This window comes from Melospiza georgiana, chromosome 4 (genome assembly GCF_028018845.1).
Source record: "Melospiza georgiana isolate bMelGeo1 chromosome 4, bMelGeo1.pri, whole genome shotgun sequence".
Classification (NCBI taxonomy): Eukaryota; Metazoa; Chordata; class Aves; order Passeriformes; family Passerellidae; genus Melospiza; species Melospiza georgiana.
Window position 1 is genome coordinate 11,384,369 of NC_080433.1, and position 15,921 is coordinate 11,400,289.

General features: G+C 49.4%; 1 protein-coding gene across 1 annotated transcript; it reads right to left on the bottom strand.

Annotated features, from left to right (window-relative positions):
* Positions 1-894: 894 nt before the first annotated feature.
* On the bottom strand, positions 895-15,401 carry WNT5B (Wnt family member 5B). Its single transcript, XM_058022753.1, has 4 exons — positions 15,304-15,401; positions 14,362-14,609; positions 8,672-8,964; positions 895-1,366 (listed from the first exon to the last, which is right to left on the bottom strand). The coding sequence occupies exons 1-4, from the start codon at positions 15,381-15,383 to the stop codon at positions 908-910; spliced, it is 1,080 nt and encodes a 359-aa protein (XP_057878736.1). The 5' UTR covers positions 15,384-15,401; the 3' UTR covers positions 895-907.
* Between the last annotated feature and the right edge of the window lie 520 nt (positions 15,402-15,921).

Here is a 15,921-nt window from a genome sequence, read left to right on the forward strand (position 1 = left end):
TAACAGAGCTGAACAAGGTGACCACCTGCAGCCACTTCAGAGAGAACTGGCAGCAGGATGGGGAGTGCAGCTATGAGCATGTGTGTGTGTGCAGCACTTCTTTCCACTGACAAATATACTCTGCAAACACCCCTGGCACCAGCAGCTTTTCCTCTCTATTGAAAAATGAAGTTTCAGCATGGAAACTGGAAAGGAAAAAGAAAAAATCCCTCACACACACAGCCACGTGGTTTGAGCTGGGCAGATTTCCCTCGGCCCAGGTGGTGCAGAAGAGCCAGGTGCTGGCTTCATGGGCACTGCCAGGCTGTGCACTGGTCAGCCACAGGTTGAACCTTCCTTCCTCACAACAGCAGGCTGTGAACTTTCCTCTACCCCACTGTGGTCTGGGGAGCATCCAGGAATGGTTTACAAGACTCTGGATTTTAAGCCATACTCACGTAGCCTTAGCTAACCTTCCCTCTAAATGTGACAAAGCCCTTTAGAGGCACCAAGAACCAGTTCCAAATTTCCCAGTGCAGGATTTGAAATCTGAATAACTAGGACTCACCCATGACTGGCTGTAACTTCCAATGTGCAGTAAGTGTTCCAAAATGCTGAGATTTACTGATCAGAGAGAAGAAAAGAGGAGTGGGTTCTCTCACTGGCTTTCTTTCTGTAATGAAAGAGCACATGCTGGTCTGCTTTGACTGAAGCATCCGAGGGGAGATGCACCCAAAGACAGATTCCCTGGCAGAACTGAAGGAACATCAAATTAGCTGGCCTGATGGGGGGGGGGGGGGGGAGACTTCAAAACCAAAATGTCTCTTAAATAAGCTTCTTTAATTATTATAATCTGTTTATTTATACAAATATAAAATATATTTATATAGATTTATATAATATAGATTTGTCGCTTTGGCACCTCCTTTCATTTACAGACGTACTGGTCAACGATCTCTGTGCACTTTTTACACTTGACATAACAGCACCAGTGGAACTTGCAGTGGCAGCGCTCCACCTGCACGCTCTTGAACTGGTCGTAGCCCCGGCCGCAGCACATCAGCTCGCAGCCGTCCATGCCCTCCGAGGTTTTGTTGCACAGCCTGCCCTGGGTGCCCAGCGAGCCCGTGGTCTCGTTGCGCAGGCAATAGTCCGGGCTGGGGTCCACGTACACCAGGTCCTCCTGGGTGGGCATGTTGAAGCGGTTGTTGACCAGCTCCAGCTTGCCCTTGCGGCTGATGCGCATGGCGGCGGCGCTGTCGTACTTCTCCTTGAGCAGGTCGCCCACCTTGCGGAAGTCGGCCAGCTGCAGCCAGCAGGTCTTGAGGCTGCACGAGCCCGACACGCCGTGGCACTTGCAGGCCACGTCTGCCAGCTTGTACACGGCCTGTGGGGAGAGAAATGCGATCAGGCAGGGCCGTGCTTGTTCCCGCTGCACTGGCAGCTGGCTTAATTACAGCGAATTCACGGCGCTCTCAGAACCGCTTTGATTATCCCGCAATCGCTGTTGTTTCGCCCTTCAGAGCAGACAAAGGTCTTCTCCTCCCCCTGGTGCGACTGCTGCGTTCCTGCTCCCTAAGAATTTCTATTTCTGGTTACACTGCCTGCAAACACGACCTCCTCACCCCACCTTCTTTCTGGCTCGAGAGCAGGGTCAAGAGCAGCAGAAAAAGGGAAGGAGCCCTCTTTGCGTGGAATCTGGAAACTCCCCACCTCACAGACTGTGGGAATCCATAAAATCAGAGGGTTTTGGGAAAGCTGCAAAAAGCAGGCTTCAGAGACAGCAGAACCGTGATTAGAGCTGAGCAGTAGCCATGAGATAGCAGAAAAATTACATAAAAAGTAGAAAAGACAAATAGAACAATGCTCTGTGTATTAATGCTTGTCTAGACTAACTCCCTAAGCTGCAGAAAAGCGTATCTAGTGAGATATTAAATCTAGTGAGATATTAGGAAGCTCTGAGCTGGACCTCCACGGTGTGGCATGTTTTTCCCATTCGGTGCTGCAGAAAGGGAACACCTGGGAACCAGCCCATTTCCTACTGCCCGCACCAGGAACCAGCACTATCATTACAGGGATACATCTGCATCCTTTGGAAACAAATCCATGGGCCTCACCCTTTCCTGTCATCTGCCCCGACAGGAGCTCATCCAGGGGCAGTGCCCAGAGAGAGGCAGGCAGGGGTGGTGGTGCACAAAGGGACACATCTCCCTGGAAGGCAGCTCAAGGTGCTAGCATTCAGGAATATCTAATGATTATATACAGGTGCTTTTATTAAAGAGCTCTGGGTGTCAGGGGTACAGATCCAAATCTGACTCTGTCATGGGTGCAGGATGAACGTGTTTTTATACCTTTATCGTTCCATAACTACATATTAATTATTAAACTTACATTGTGATTTCATCTAAGCATGGATTTTTGGAATTTCTGTCAAACCCCCCAACACCGTTTCTCACAATTCTTGTCACGATTAAACAATAATTATACCCAATTACCAAACAATCATCACATCTAACAATCATACCATTTATCACAGTCATTAAATGATTATACAGGTGCAGCCCAACATTTTCTCAGGGCCTACCAGGCCTATCTTTCCCTTCTAACTTCCCTGAACACTCCATGATTTTAGAAACATTTTATCCCTGCACTCCCAGAGGCGCTGCTCCCCAGGCATCCCTGGCTGTGTTCCTGCGCCATCTCGTGCCCGGCTCCCTCCACTAGCACGGCTGTCACCAGGCAGAACTGCCAGGATTTCAACAGCACACGCCAGCTTCCCGTGCTGTCTTCTCCCAGACACTTCCAGCTACGTTTTCAGGAGCCTGCGGGGGCTGCAGATGCATCACACCCCTGGAAATCCAGCATCAAAGTTAGCAAAGAGTCTTGAAAATTCAGAGTGTAAAACCTTCATCAGAGCAAGCTCAGGATGTGAAGGGAAACTCTCCTGTTTACTCTCCTCCTCCCCACGCTAGCTGGGAGGTGAGGGAAATACTGAGAAATAAAAAACCCAGGTTGGGTTTGCTCTTCCCATTCATTTCAGAGACAGGTACAAAAGTGCAATGCCACGTGACCTCTGTCAGCTGTCAGGCGCTGACAGAGAGATGGGCATTCCCTCACTGTCAGAGCTGCTCTGTGTTACAGCAGCTTAACCCCCAGCCCTTGGCTCATCATCCCCTCACCATCAGGCTCACATCTGCTCTCCCAAGACCATCCTGCATCCTGCAGTGCTTTTGCCAGACTCTGCATGCCAAGCAGAGATGTTTGGCATCAGCTGCAAAATTACCACCAGCTGTATCTGGTGGGGGAGAGCGAGGAACACGAGAACAAAACAGGGTGCTCTGAAAGAGATGGCCATGTGTCTTCCAGCCAGGTTTTCTGCTGATAAAAAGCAGCCAAACGCAGAGGTTTCTTTTTTGTCTCACTCAGGGACACAGAAGAAAGCTTCCCAGCTCTCTGCTTTCACGTGCCAAGATGATTAAGGCAATTGAGCATACTGCAAGCAAAACCTTCTGCCTACAACAACGTTCTGGACCAGCAGGGAGAGGTCAGAGTTCTCCCACAACAACTGGTTGCTCCTTGCCCAGCTAATGTCTAGTGCTTTTGACAGCTAGTGAAGATTCAATTTGCCTTAATGGCTAAATCACATGGAGGCCAATCCAGCTCCTGAGAAAGTCAATGGAGTGAGCCCTTAAAACAGAAAAGCTTTAGTTCTGCTCCTCAGAGCTCAATTTACCAAGGCAATCCCTCACGGTGCAACGTAACAGCTCCAAGCTGGGAGTTAAGCACTTGTCTTGGATCAAACTACAACTGCAGAGGACCAACCACACTGTTACTTAAGGATTCCTGCTGTACTATGACCAGACAGGCTACAGCTAAATTTCCTGAGCCCCAGACACTTACTATATCCTCACCACACTGCCAGCTTGCTTGTTATAAGCCTGTGTTAGCACTTTTTGGTTATGGTTCTGTCAAATCCCAGGCCACTCATGCCTCCCTTGCCCTCGCATGTGTTTTTATAAAGTATTATGATTCTTCCTAATCCTGGGCTTTGTTCCTTTAGAAAAACACTGCAACTCAATCCCCTTCAGTTAATGTCATGGGAACGAGTTCACTCTGACTTGGCTTTAGGCAACTGATGCTCAAAACATCTGGCCCCTGTGGGCAGGAGCTGTTCTGGGGAAGGAGAGTGCCACCAGAGCTCACAGGTGAGCACGGTGCCACTCAGCCCCCACCATCCATGTGCTGTGGAGCCAATACAGCTTCAGCTGCTGAATGACTCTCCCACTGTCCCCCTTCACTGTCCAGAGGAGGAGAGGGCAGAGGAAATTGGAGAATTCCTCTCTGACAGAGCTCAGGTCAAGGTAGAGAATAACAGACCCCACAAGCAGTTCTGAGGGCAGGGCCTGACCGATGGCCATGCCACTTAAGCAGGCTGAAAATGCCTCTAATGGAAGGGCTTAAAGCCCCTTCCCATAAGCCCAAGTTCTCTTCCAATTCTCTTTGTGCAGGAATGGGAGCAGGAGGAGAATTAATGCGTAATTCCTCAGTGGTCAATTAGCCAGACCCCCTTGCAGGCTCTTGAGGCAGTGGCTGGAGTGACTGATGACTGAGGGCTGCCATATGCTCAATGGGTAAACACAGGGGAGGACTGACTGCCACAGCCTGCCAGACAGAGCCACAGATAAGGAGGGGGGCAGTAAGAGAGGGTAATGCAGACCAGTTGGAGGAAAAGACAGATGGAAGGAAAGCACATATTGAGATAACAGCCAAAGACAAACAAACAGCAGCAATAAAGCCAAAAGCCACCACCACAAGGACTACGATGTGGAGTGAAGGGGTGATGGGGTCAGGACTGCCTGAGAGATAAAAGACATCTGATTCCCTCCTGTCCCCCCTCAGCTCCTGAGAGGCACAGAGAGAAGGGACAATCCTCTCTCCTGCCTCCAGAGCTCCTCAGGATTCAAGGAGAACTTTCTCATTCATAGGAAACTGAGTGAAGGGACGTGCCAAAAATCTGCCTATAAATCAGAAAGTATGAGCTGAAACCCTGGCTGTGAAAGCAGGGCAAGGCTGCAGTGGGGTGGCAGCTGGTGGTCACTCTGCAGTGCTCACTGCTGGGTCTCCAGCAGTCCTTTGCTTCCAGAATAAACTTCTGGGAATGAGGACTTAACTCATATGCACCTTCCTACTTACAAAACCAGTATCTCAGAAGTTTAGGAATGCAGGACTAGACAGGACCTCCTGGGTTATAAAGTGTGATGTCTTGCTATTGTAGGCACTGTTTCAAGTAACATTTTCCCTAAATGCATAGGATGCCCTTTTAAGAGCAATTAGGTTTTCAGCCACCATTATTCTGATTGCCATTTCAACAATAAAATATCTTTTTCTGATTTCCAGCCTATACGTATTTACTTTATGCCTATTTGCTATTGTGCCAAATTGGCTTTTTGCTTAAAAAGTACTTTTCCTTCCCTAGTATTTCTCCCACGAACAAAGACATCAGTCATATCCTCTCTCCACTTTCACTTTACTAGCCTGAATACAGCAAGCTGCTCTAGCACACGTTCTTAAGAAAAGATTCCTATCCCTTGGGTCAGCCCTAACAAGCCTTTTCTAGTCTGAGGTCATTTTACTTGGGAATATGAGAACACACAATACTGTGGGGCCTCACGAGAGCTTAATACATGGCATTAGTATTCCCCCATGTTGTATAAAAAGACTTATGTCTAGTGTGTTACAGGATATTTACCACCTTCCAAGCCATATTACATCTGCAGCCATTTGCAGCCAACTGCTGCAACCAATTCTTTCCTGCTCTTTTCCTAATGACTAAAGATGTATTTCATGCAAGGCCTCAAATGATGGTCTGAATGTTGTTTTACTGAGTGTCATTAGCTGCTGTACAAAATTCAGATTGTCCTCTGTGGTCATAATACCTGCCACCTTTGCATCAACAGCAAAGTTCATCAGCCCATTGCTAGCACTTATGTTGAGGCTCAGAAACAAAAATCCTAATGGCAAGTCCTTGATGAGCTCTGCTAATTAAGCTCCACTAAAATCAAGCTTTCACACAACTTACTGACATGTTTCCTTGAACCAGTTTTTTGTCCATCTCATAGCTACTGCAAATTTCCTTACATTTTCCAGTTTTACCAAGAATTTCCCATGAGGGAAATACCTCAAATGTTTCACAGAAGTTCATGTAAATGTGACCTATCAGATCTAGTCTGCTTCTAGAAAATCAGTGCTTTAAATCAGATGTTCTAAATGATTGTGTGACCAAGCTTTGAAAAAGTCTTCTCAAATTATTTCCTACTTTACTCTGAGATATCCAGTGTCCCCCACCCCAACTTGGAAGACCTAGGCAAAGCACTCACTCACTTTGGGTACCAAAACTTCTCTGCCCTTAGACTCAGCCCTGTCCTCACTGGCTGTCTCCTTTATTCCAATCTCCTCCAGTGTGCAAAGTTTAGAAAACTTTTGCTGTTTATTTTATTAGCCTTTTCAAGGTCTGACTCAGCGTGAGTTTTACTGTTCTCACCTCCTCTTTACACTTCTTGACCTCTAAGACAGAGCTTTCCATTATTTATTTGCTATCTTTTTTTTTTTTTCCCCTCCACTGTTAGCAGGCTCTTGATCTATTCCTAACAGCTTCTCTGTGGCAGTTATTCATTCAGTGAGGTCTGGATATTCTTCCTACAACCTTTTTACTCTTGTTGGCATGCAGAGTTGTAATGGCTTTAGCATCCTGGACTTGAAAAACTTCCAGGCCTCCTCCACATCCAGGTTCCTCAGCTGAGCTTATTAACCAGCTCCCTTAGTTTATAGTATTTTTTGTTTGTTTGGGTTTTTTTTTAATCTATGAGCTTAATTACACACTGGTTAGTCTTCCCTTTAATTTAATCTAATCTAAAATAATCATTTAATCTATGTTACTGCAGTTCACCTGGCACCCCAGCCTAGGGACCACACTCTGCCTTGGAGTCTCAGGTTCACTCCTTGCTTTAGGCAGGGAATTTATCTGTAGTACAAGTTCATGTTCCAGACATGTGGGATGCCCAAAGCAAGTAATTCAGAAAAAAATGTCACATTCAGGCTACTGTCCCACCACACACTCTCGCCATTTCCTAAGCAAATGCAAAGCCTCTGCCCACCCAAGGCGAAAAAAAACCCCAATCCCAAACCAAAACTCAGCTTTCAAGTCCAGTTTTTCACCTACTGCAAATTTACCCCAATCTGGTTTTGCAAAAGAACCATGAAATACTTGCAATGCTTCAACCTGACACACCAATTTCACAACCAAAAAAAAATGGAGCAAATCATCTTTGGTGTCAAAATGAAGCTGAAATTACATGCAGAAAAGACAGACATCCAAGGGAAAGGGAAAGATAATTCAGTAACAATTAGAAGTAAGAAAGGGCAGAAAATTGATAAGGAAAATAAGGATATTAGTTAGAAATGTGCAGAAGAGCAAGACTAAGTACACTTAATGGGATTTTTTAACATGAATTAGAAGTAAAATTAACCTTTGAAAAGCTTACTTCTAGGGAAGAATGATAAAAATTTAAAACACCCTGGGGAAAATGCACAAATGTTCAAGTTAGTATTCCTGTTCTACTTGAAATCCTGAAAGAGGCAGGATTTCTCAGCTGCACTGCATATGAATGATGGTACACCTTCCAGGCTATTAATCACAGACAGAGGAATTGTGTGAAAAGCAAAAGTGCATACACTGAATGCATGCAAAAGGGGTATGGGAAACTGGAAAGGGTACACTAAAGTGACAGGAAAATGATTTGATGGCTGATGAGAACCTCTGAAAGTGAGAGAGTCTTCAGTGCTCCATCTAGTTTGTCAAGAAAGAATGGTGAATAAATTACGGTAGATAAATACTTGTATGCCAAGGAAATTCTGATTACTAAGAGGGTTTTGGATTTAGCTGTAAAAGTCAGAAAAAGAACTGACTGGAAGCTGGTGTCAGATAAATTCAAATGATCATCAGGTTCACAGTTGAAACAGTCATTAATGCTGACATCATACCACAAAGGGAAGTCATGGATTCTCCATCCCTAGGGGTCCTCAGATCACAAGTGTGAATCTTCTCAAAAAATGTTTGCCACCTAAAAGCAAACTATTTATTATTGTGCCCAGTGCCAAGGTAACTGAACAAGGCCTGAGTTTCAGTGATAGCCAGGCTCCTGGCCTTATATTCCCAAAAATCTAAATGATGGCAGTAGAAAAGAACTAGGGCATAGGTTGGACTCAATATCTTAGAGGTCTCTTCCAACCTCATTATTCTGTGATTCTGTAACACTATGTGCCAAAAGGTTCTTCTTTCCACCACCAGCCTGTTACTCTCAAAGCTCTGGGAAGCAAATTTCTTAGACATAAACCTTAAAAATGGGCCATAACAGCACCTAGTTTATTTGGAAAGGGCCTAAATGCCTACATATGCGTGCCATACAGTATCTCAAGAGACCCCAGAATTCACTGGAAATGGAAACCTGACATTAAAACCGGAATACTGTCAACATTGTAATAGTCACAAGAATGCAGAAAACACAACTGTATGCTTTTACTGGGGCATCACGGGATTATCCCCCATCAAACCCTCATGGAATCTGCTATCCAGCTACCCCCACCCTTCTGACTGTCCCCCTGACAAAAAGGAAAGGTCCAGCAGCGCCCTTACCCTGCGGCCAGCCTCGTTGTTCTGCAGGTTCATCAGCATGCGCGCCTGCTCCTCGGAGCCGCGCACGTAGTTCTTCTCCCTCTCCTTGGCGTCCACGAACTCCTTGGCGAAGCGGTAGCCGTACTCCACGTTGTCGCCGCAGCCGCCCCAGAGCCAGTCGCGGGGCAGGTCCTTGGGCCGCGCCGTGCGGCTGCAGCCGCAGCTGGACAGCTCGCCCTCGCGGCACGCGCGGCTGATGGCGTTCACCACGCCGGCCGCGCTCACCGCGTACGTGAAGGCCGTCTCTCGGCTGCCTGCGAGAGAGGGGACGGCAAATTAACCCCACACAGGTCTCGCTTTGTGGGCTACACACAGCCAGGAGCATGCAAACAGGCTCCTAAGAAGGTGCACAGAATCTACTGGAACTAAAGGATGTGATGGTCAAGTGCAAGGGATCCATCTCGTCCTGGATAGCAACTCCAGCTTCTTTCCCCTTCATTTATCCTTTCTTCTTTATCCTACTTCACTCTTACTTCTCCATGTTTAGACCTTCTTATCCTTTAATGCTAGCCTGGAGGAAACTCTCAACCAGCAAGAGGGTGAAAATACACTTGCTGACTTAGCCACTGCATTTGCCATTAAGAACAAGTAACAAGGCTGGGTCTGTGCAAAAGGAGTACTCTGCTTAAGCCCACTGCTGCTCTGGAATGGTTTTCATTTAATTGGGACATCAGTCTTTGTGGGCTCCTCTTGTTTGGACTGACAGTAGTTTACGTAAGATTACGTATGATTACGTAAAATTATTTGTAGACAAAGTGAAGGAAACTGATTTTTACACTGCAACATCAAGGCAGGGGCTCTTCCACTGCCTGCAGAACCATGGTGCTGGAAGATGTAAAACTCCCATGTAGACCATAATAAATGAAAAGACTTTTCCATTAGCAGATTTACTAGGGACTGCCCTGCTTGGCATGCATGCCCTACACAGCTGGATCAGGTCTCCAGCTCGGTTTTCCTGGCAGGGATTCAGCCCCAGTGTGACCGGGGCACCAGCACAGCCAGAGCACTGCATGAGGCCAAGCACCACGAGTGCTGAGTGTCTGCAGAGAGGGAGAGAGACCAGGAGGCAATCCACACCTGCACTCTCACCACATGTCTAATAAATAGCTGAACCAACACCTTCAGAGCCATTGTCCTCATCACCAAACCTGCAGGTGATAAAGAGAACAACTGCCAAAGCTTCATTAGAATAAGCAATCTAATTGTGAAGGGCTACTTATACCATACCCCAGCAAGATGCTCTCAAGCAAATTTTGCTGACTTCAAAGGGCAGATCCTCAAAGCATGGTTTATCACCATCTCAGGAGGCTCTCAATGCCAGCTCCCTCAGCAGGGCTGAGCTGACACATTTGGTGTGCTCTTGTTCCAATTTGCACGTGCTGACAATCCCTAATTAATAGCAGCTTATCACCAGCTTAGTGGTAATGACCCAAGACAAAGGCAAGGCTGTAAATGGCACCCACCTGGCAGAAAAACTTTGGATTTTTTCACCCCACCTAAATGAGAGATGAACACTAAGGGTTTCTGCTCTGGAACACAGTTGATAAAATGCTACATAATACAGAAGGGAGGTCTTTACTTTCAGGTAATTAGAAGAGATCTATGCTCTCCATAGGTAATTAGAAGAGATCTATGCTCACCAAACCTCCCTGGTCCAAGAGATACACAGGAGTGACTCCTAGTTAAGGCAGCTCAGACGAGACTGATGTGTAAGGGAGTTAGGGTAATTCTTCAGTAACTAAAATCAAGCTTTTACTCATCTAGTTTGTTTTCCATGTTATGAGTCTTTTAAGGTAACAGTCCAATGTGGAGTTTTGCCCCTACCTGAATGGAGAAATCCCTGAGGAAATACCAATCACCCTTTTAAAGAAGAGCACTTCCCTGTCTATAAAGATCAAAATACATGCACAGGAAAGGACCTCACACTGTGACAGCCCGTGCAACAGAGACTGCATGACTCCAGGTGCTTAGCATCCTTACAGCCTGACTGAGACCCCTGAAAAGACACTGGGATTTACACTTTCACTGTCCACATTTTAATAATCTCCACCTGTCAGATGCAGCAGCACAACTCAGTGTGCAGCCCCTGCATCTGCACGAGTCGTTCAGGCTGCTGAGGACGGTGGTGGGACAAGAGGCTGGAACAAGTCACAGCAGGGTGGGGTTCTCCCTCCCAAAGCAAACACTTGGAAAAGCATTTGGCTTTTCGTTTGTCCTCTCAAACTCAGCCCAGCTCCGCACCTCCGTGCTGCCGTCTCCAAGAACTGGGGCGTTATTCCCGAATATTATCCACAGGGCTGCGGGCCCCGGGAGCTGTGCCCGGCGGCGGGAGCTCGGCGGAGCTCTGCTGCCCTCCTGTGCCCGCCCGCCGGGAGCGGGGCTGCGGCTGCACCCGGGGCACCGCCGGGGATGGAGCCGCTCCCGGGGCACCGCCGGGGCTGCGGCTCCGGCATCCGGAGCTCCTGAGCATCGCCTCTCTGCAGCTGCTCGAGAAGGAAATGGGAGAAGGGGACACAAAAGTGTGTCCCTTTAACTTCTCAAATGAAAAAGTTTTCCTTTCAGCCCGTTGTTTTTAAAAGCATTACCCTAAAGTTTGTAGATCTCGAAGAAAAACAAGGGAAAAAAAATTTCTCTTTGTTCTCTGCTTTTATGACTGTCTTTTTTTTTTCCCCTTTTAGCATTTGAAAGGGCAGAAGAGATAAGATCTTTGGCTCCAGAAATGACTGGACTAACCTGGAAACCCCAGCCTTGCATTTAGGATTCCTCTGGAGGAGATATGTTCTCTCCTCCCCTGAGGAAATTCTAACGTGACCTTTTGGGGTGCTCTGTCCTCTCCCCCTCATAAATGCAGCAGTAAGGAATGTCTGTATATAATGTATAAAATGAGCTATATATACACACACGTGCAGCCTAAAATCTGTATTGACAGAAGAGGAAGCAACTTTGTAAGGACAATTTTTTTACATTATATATTGTTACTGAATAAACCCCATTTAAAAGCTAAGAGCAAGTCTCAAAACAATACAAACACTAGGAGAAAACAATGCTCCAAAGCAGCCTAGTTCAGTGCTATGGGTGCCCCTCCAAAAGCTTTGTGTCACTGGACTGCCTCTCTCCCATGAAAAGCACAAAATGAAGGTGTAATGATTAAACACAGACCAACCAGCTCTCCTTTCCTGAGCAGAGTCAAGTTCTGTGAAGGGGAAAGGAAACTGATCTTCCAGGTTTCTAAGTGCTCTCACACGGATCTCCCAGGCTTTGGCCAAGTCAGGTTCTCCTCCCCTCTCACAACCCAGTGCAGCTCCAGAAATCCCATAACGTGTGCCATGCTCACATCGGTGGGTGGGCAGCAAGGGTTGTTGGCACACTGTGCACCTTCTGGGTCCTTCTTATCTCCCTTCCTCTCCCTCCCCACAGCAATCTGGCATGTCTGTGCACTCTTGCAGATATTCTGGTCTCCAGACCTTTCTCATGCCATTGGCACAGAGTACAGAAAAAGGGCTGTGGTCCAGATTTGGGGCTCAGAGGTTGAAAACAGGAGACAGACACACAGTATGAACCCAGGGAAGAATGACTTTATATCTGGCATAACCTAAGAGATTGAAAGGCTTTGTCTTCTTCACCAGTGTGGAAAATCTATTTGCTGCAATGATAAGCAATGACTCATTACAGTGTAGGAAAATGTAAAAGCGGAAGGTGAAGCTATAAAAAAAGAGGAGAGGCAGCATCTCCCTCCACAGCAGCTTATCACTGACACAGATAACAGCCATGAATCACCAAAGATCCTGGAATACCCCTGCACACCTTTAGTGACATCTTTCTTTTGTGCAGCCTAGCGCTGGAGCATAAACACCTGAATGTGCTCTAACTGAGCAGAGAATGGTTCCAAAACTCTGTTGGGACAGGTTTGCAAAAATGCATGCACACACAAACCAAATGGCAGGAGCAGGACTAGTGGCCAGACCCATCACACACCTACAACACCTCTGCCTTCACCAAAACACAAAGAAATCTACTCCCAATCTTAACTCATAGGATCAAATTCATTTCAGTGAGGAGAAATCCTCCTACTTCCCACTTCCACTATCCACTCTAGTTCCTTCTTCCTCTACACATTCTGATTCTTCCAGAGCTTTTCATCCTTCAGCTCTGATCTTTGCTCTCTCCTACTTCACCCTACTTCTCTTCTCTCACTGCACTAACCCAGAGTTGAAGGAAGCCACTGGAGAATGAGGATTGCTCCAAAAGGGAAGATTCCTACTTTATTGCATCCTTGTGGAGTCACAAGTACTTCTCTGGGGATTTGAAATTTACACCATTTTTAGGAGAAGGGAGTGACATCAGAAAGGAGAGATGGAAATTTCAGTTTTCATCCCCCAAAGCACAAGTTTTAACAATCTGGGATTGCATGCAGCCCCATCTGGCCACCACCCTTGCTATCAGAAAGTGAGAGATCAAGGATGCACAGATGCCTTGGATGTGTGTCAGAACTAGAGGAATTTCCAGGAAACGCCATTTCCCAGGGGAGCACCCCAGAGAAGAACTGTTGGGGTATGAGCTGGGCAGAAAGGGAGGAATTAGAGCAGCTCTGGTGTGCTGAATTAGGAATTCTGCAAGATTGAGTAACACGTGCAGAAATATCCCTAGAATTCTCTAGGGTGACACATGAATTTCAGGATCAAACAGAAGAGATCACAGGACTTTGTGCCCTATCTCTCAAATGCCCCAGAGGTATTAAAGATGCATTGTCTCTCTGTGTCCTGCTGCTTTTGCAGTTCTTTTGAGAGTGAAGCCAAAACCAGTGTGAGCAATACTGGGGGTACAGGAGCTGAAGGTCTTTTTCCATCCCTCGAGCTCACAAGCAAGAAATAGTTCTGATTCTTCTGTGTAAATGATTGGCTTTGTGGGTGGGAAACAAAACCTTCAGACAGGGGTTGTGGAGAGTGAGGGAGAGTGAGTGAGTGTGTGTGTGTGTGTGTGGCTGTTTTAACACCTTTTCTTTATTGGCCTGGCTGTCGGACATATCAAACCGAGCCCGGATTTCTCAGTTTCTTGCCATTAGATGACTGCATTTCAAAAGGAGCTGGGACAATGTAGCTAGGTCACACCTCAATTCAAGTGCAGCAATGGCCTGTCAATGTGCCTTTTACGGCCAGCAGGGCAGGAATTATAAAAATCTCTTAGGTTTACACAGAAAGTGGCAGTGCGGGGAAGTGGGGGAATTTCCATGCCCGGAGAGTCCATATTTCCCACATCTCAGGGCTGCATTCCCCGTCGGAGATGTTGGGAACGATAACACGGGGCCATTGTTCCTGCCTGCGGGTTCTTCCCTCATTACCTTTAAAGAAGCTCACCAAACAGAGGCAGCCCCCCTCTTCCTGACCTTCCCATGCTCCCCAAAAGAAGCTGTGTCCCCCTCGCCCCCCTGCTGGCTCCTGCTGTGGCCGAGGGGCATCGGGGCCACCAGCCAGGCACGGGCAGCGCTCGGGCAGCGCCTGCACACCAGGGAATGGGGAGAGCTCGTTAGAGGCAGCTTTAGGAGCCGCGCTAATGGGGCTCATCAGTGCTGCGTGTGCATTTGAAGGACAGAGGGACAGAGTGGCCCAGCACTGTACTGCTGGGTGTACTTCTGTGCTTCCAGGTGCTCCTACCTATTTTCATGACCCTGCCAAAGACGGAAGTGTTATCCACCGTGCTGCAGTTCCACCGCCGCTGCCGAAACTGGTACTGGCACTCCTTGATGGCGCTGCGGGCGCCTTCCCCGATGAACACCATGTGCTCCTGGTAGAGCTGGCAGAGCTTGCGCTGCCCGGGGGACAGCCCCGGCAGCTGGCTGCACACCGGCTGGGCGCCGATGATGTACATCTCAGGCCTCTGGATGGGGTTCATGGCCAAAGACCTACGATGAGAAAAACATCCCAGGGAGTGTGGAGGGAGCGGCCCCCTCCGCGAAGCGCCCGACACCTCTCCCCACCAGCCCAGCCCAGCCCAGCCCAGCCCCGCTCCGGGAGCCCGGGCGCATTTCTCATGTCAGCTGCCTCCCTCCGCAGCTCTGCCAGATGCGAGGCGTTTCCAGGGCTCTAGCGGGAGTAACACTGCTCGTCTGTAACCCGAGTTTAAACACAGAGGACACCCGGGATGGGGAGGGGGCAGAGAGAAAGCTCAGCACTTTCCCCGCAGAAGAAAGCCAGCAGCTATTTTACACAGCGCCAGCGAGCGATGCCTGCTGCCTTGGAGCCAGGCTATTTTCCGCTCTTCGGGGGAAGGGGCTCCGCGGCTGCTCCCGGGGCTTTTGGCAGCGGCTAGGAAACCTTACCCATCCACTCCCTACGCATTCCCTACATCCTAAAGCCCGGACGGCATTTCAGCGAGCCCGTACAAAAGGAGCCCAGAAATGCCTGGAGGAGAGGGGCTGCGTCCCACCGCTGCCGAAACCGGGCAGAGACAGCGGGAAGGGGGAAACCCGGAGAGAAGCTGCGAAAGAAGCCCGGGGGGCAGGGAAGTTGCCGCGGAGGGCGCAGGGCAGGAGCAGTCGGACGGTCCCGGTCCCCGGCCCGCGGCGGACAAAGGCGCCGCCGGCTCCCCTCACTTACCACCAGGAGTTGGCGTCGGCCACCGGCGAGGTGCAGCTGCAGAGGAGCGCGGCGGCGAGGGCCAGCCTCGGCCCGGTCATGGTGGGCTGCGGGGGCAGCCCCCGCCGAGCCGGCCGCCGGGACGGGGCGCCCTGCGGAGAAACGCCGAGAGAAGCCCTGGAGCGGGGCCTGCGTGCGGCGGGGGCGCGGCGAGCTCAGCCCGGCTGCCGCCCCCTCCCACCCCGCAGGACCCTCCCCCGGCCACCGCCTCCCGGGGGCTCCGGCGGCGGGCCTGCCTGCCTCCCGCCCGCCCCCGGCCCCGGGGCAGGGGCCGCGCTGCCGGAGCCTCCCCGAGCGGCCCGGGGGAGCGCACGGACGGCAGGGCTGCTCTCGCCCGTCGGGAGGGTCTCCCGGAGCCGCCGGGCAGCCCCCGGTTCGGCCGCCTTTGAAGCGCGGCCCGGCCCGGCCCGGCCCGGCGGTGCCGGGAGCCCCGCGGCCGCAGGTGTGCGGGAGCCGGCGGGGCACATCAAAGCGCCGCGCTGGCCCCGCTGCCTCTGTAATGCACGGGCGGCTCGGAAAGGAGCGGCCCCCTCCCCAAAAGGGCCTCAGAAGGGCCCCACGCCACGGCCCCAGCCCCGT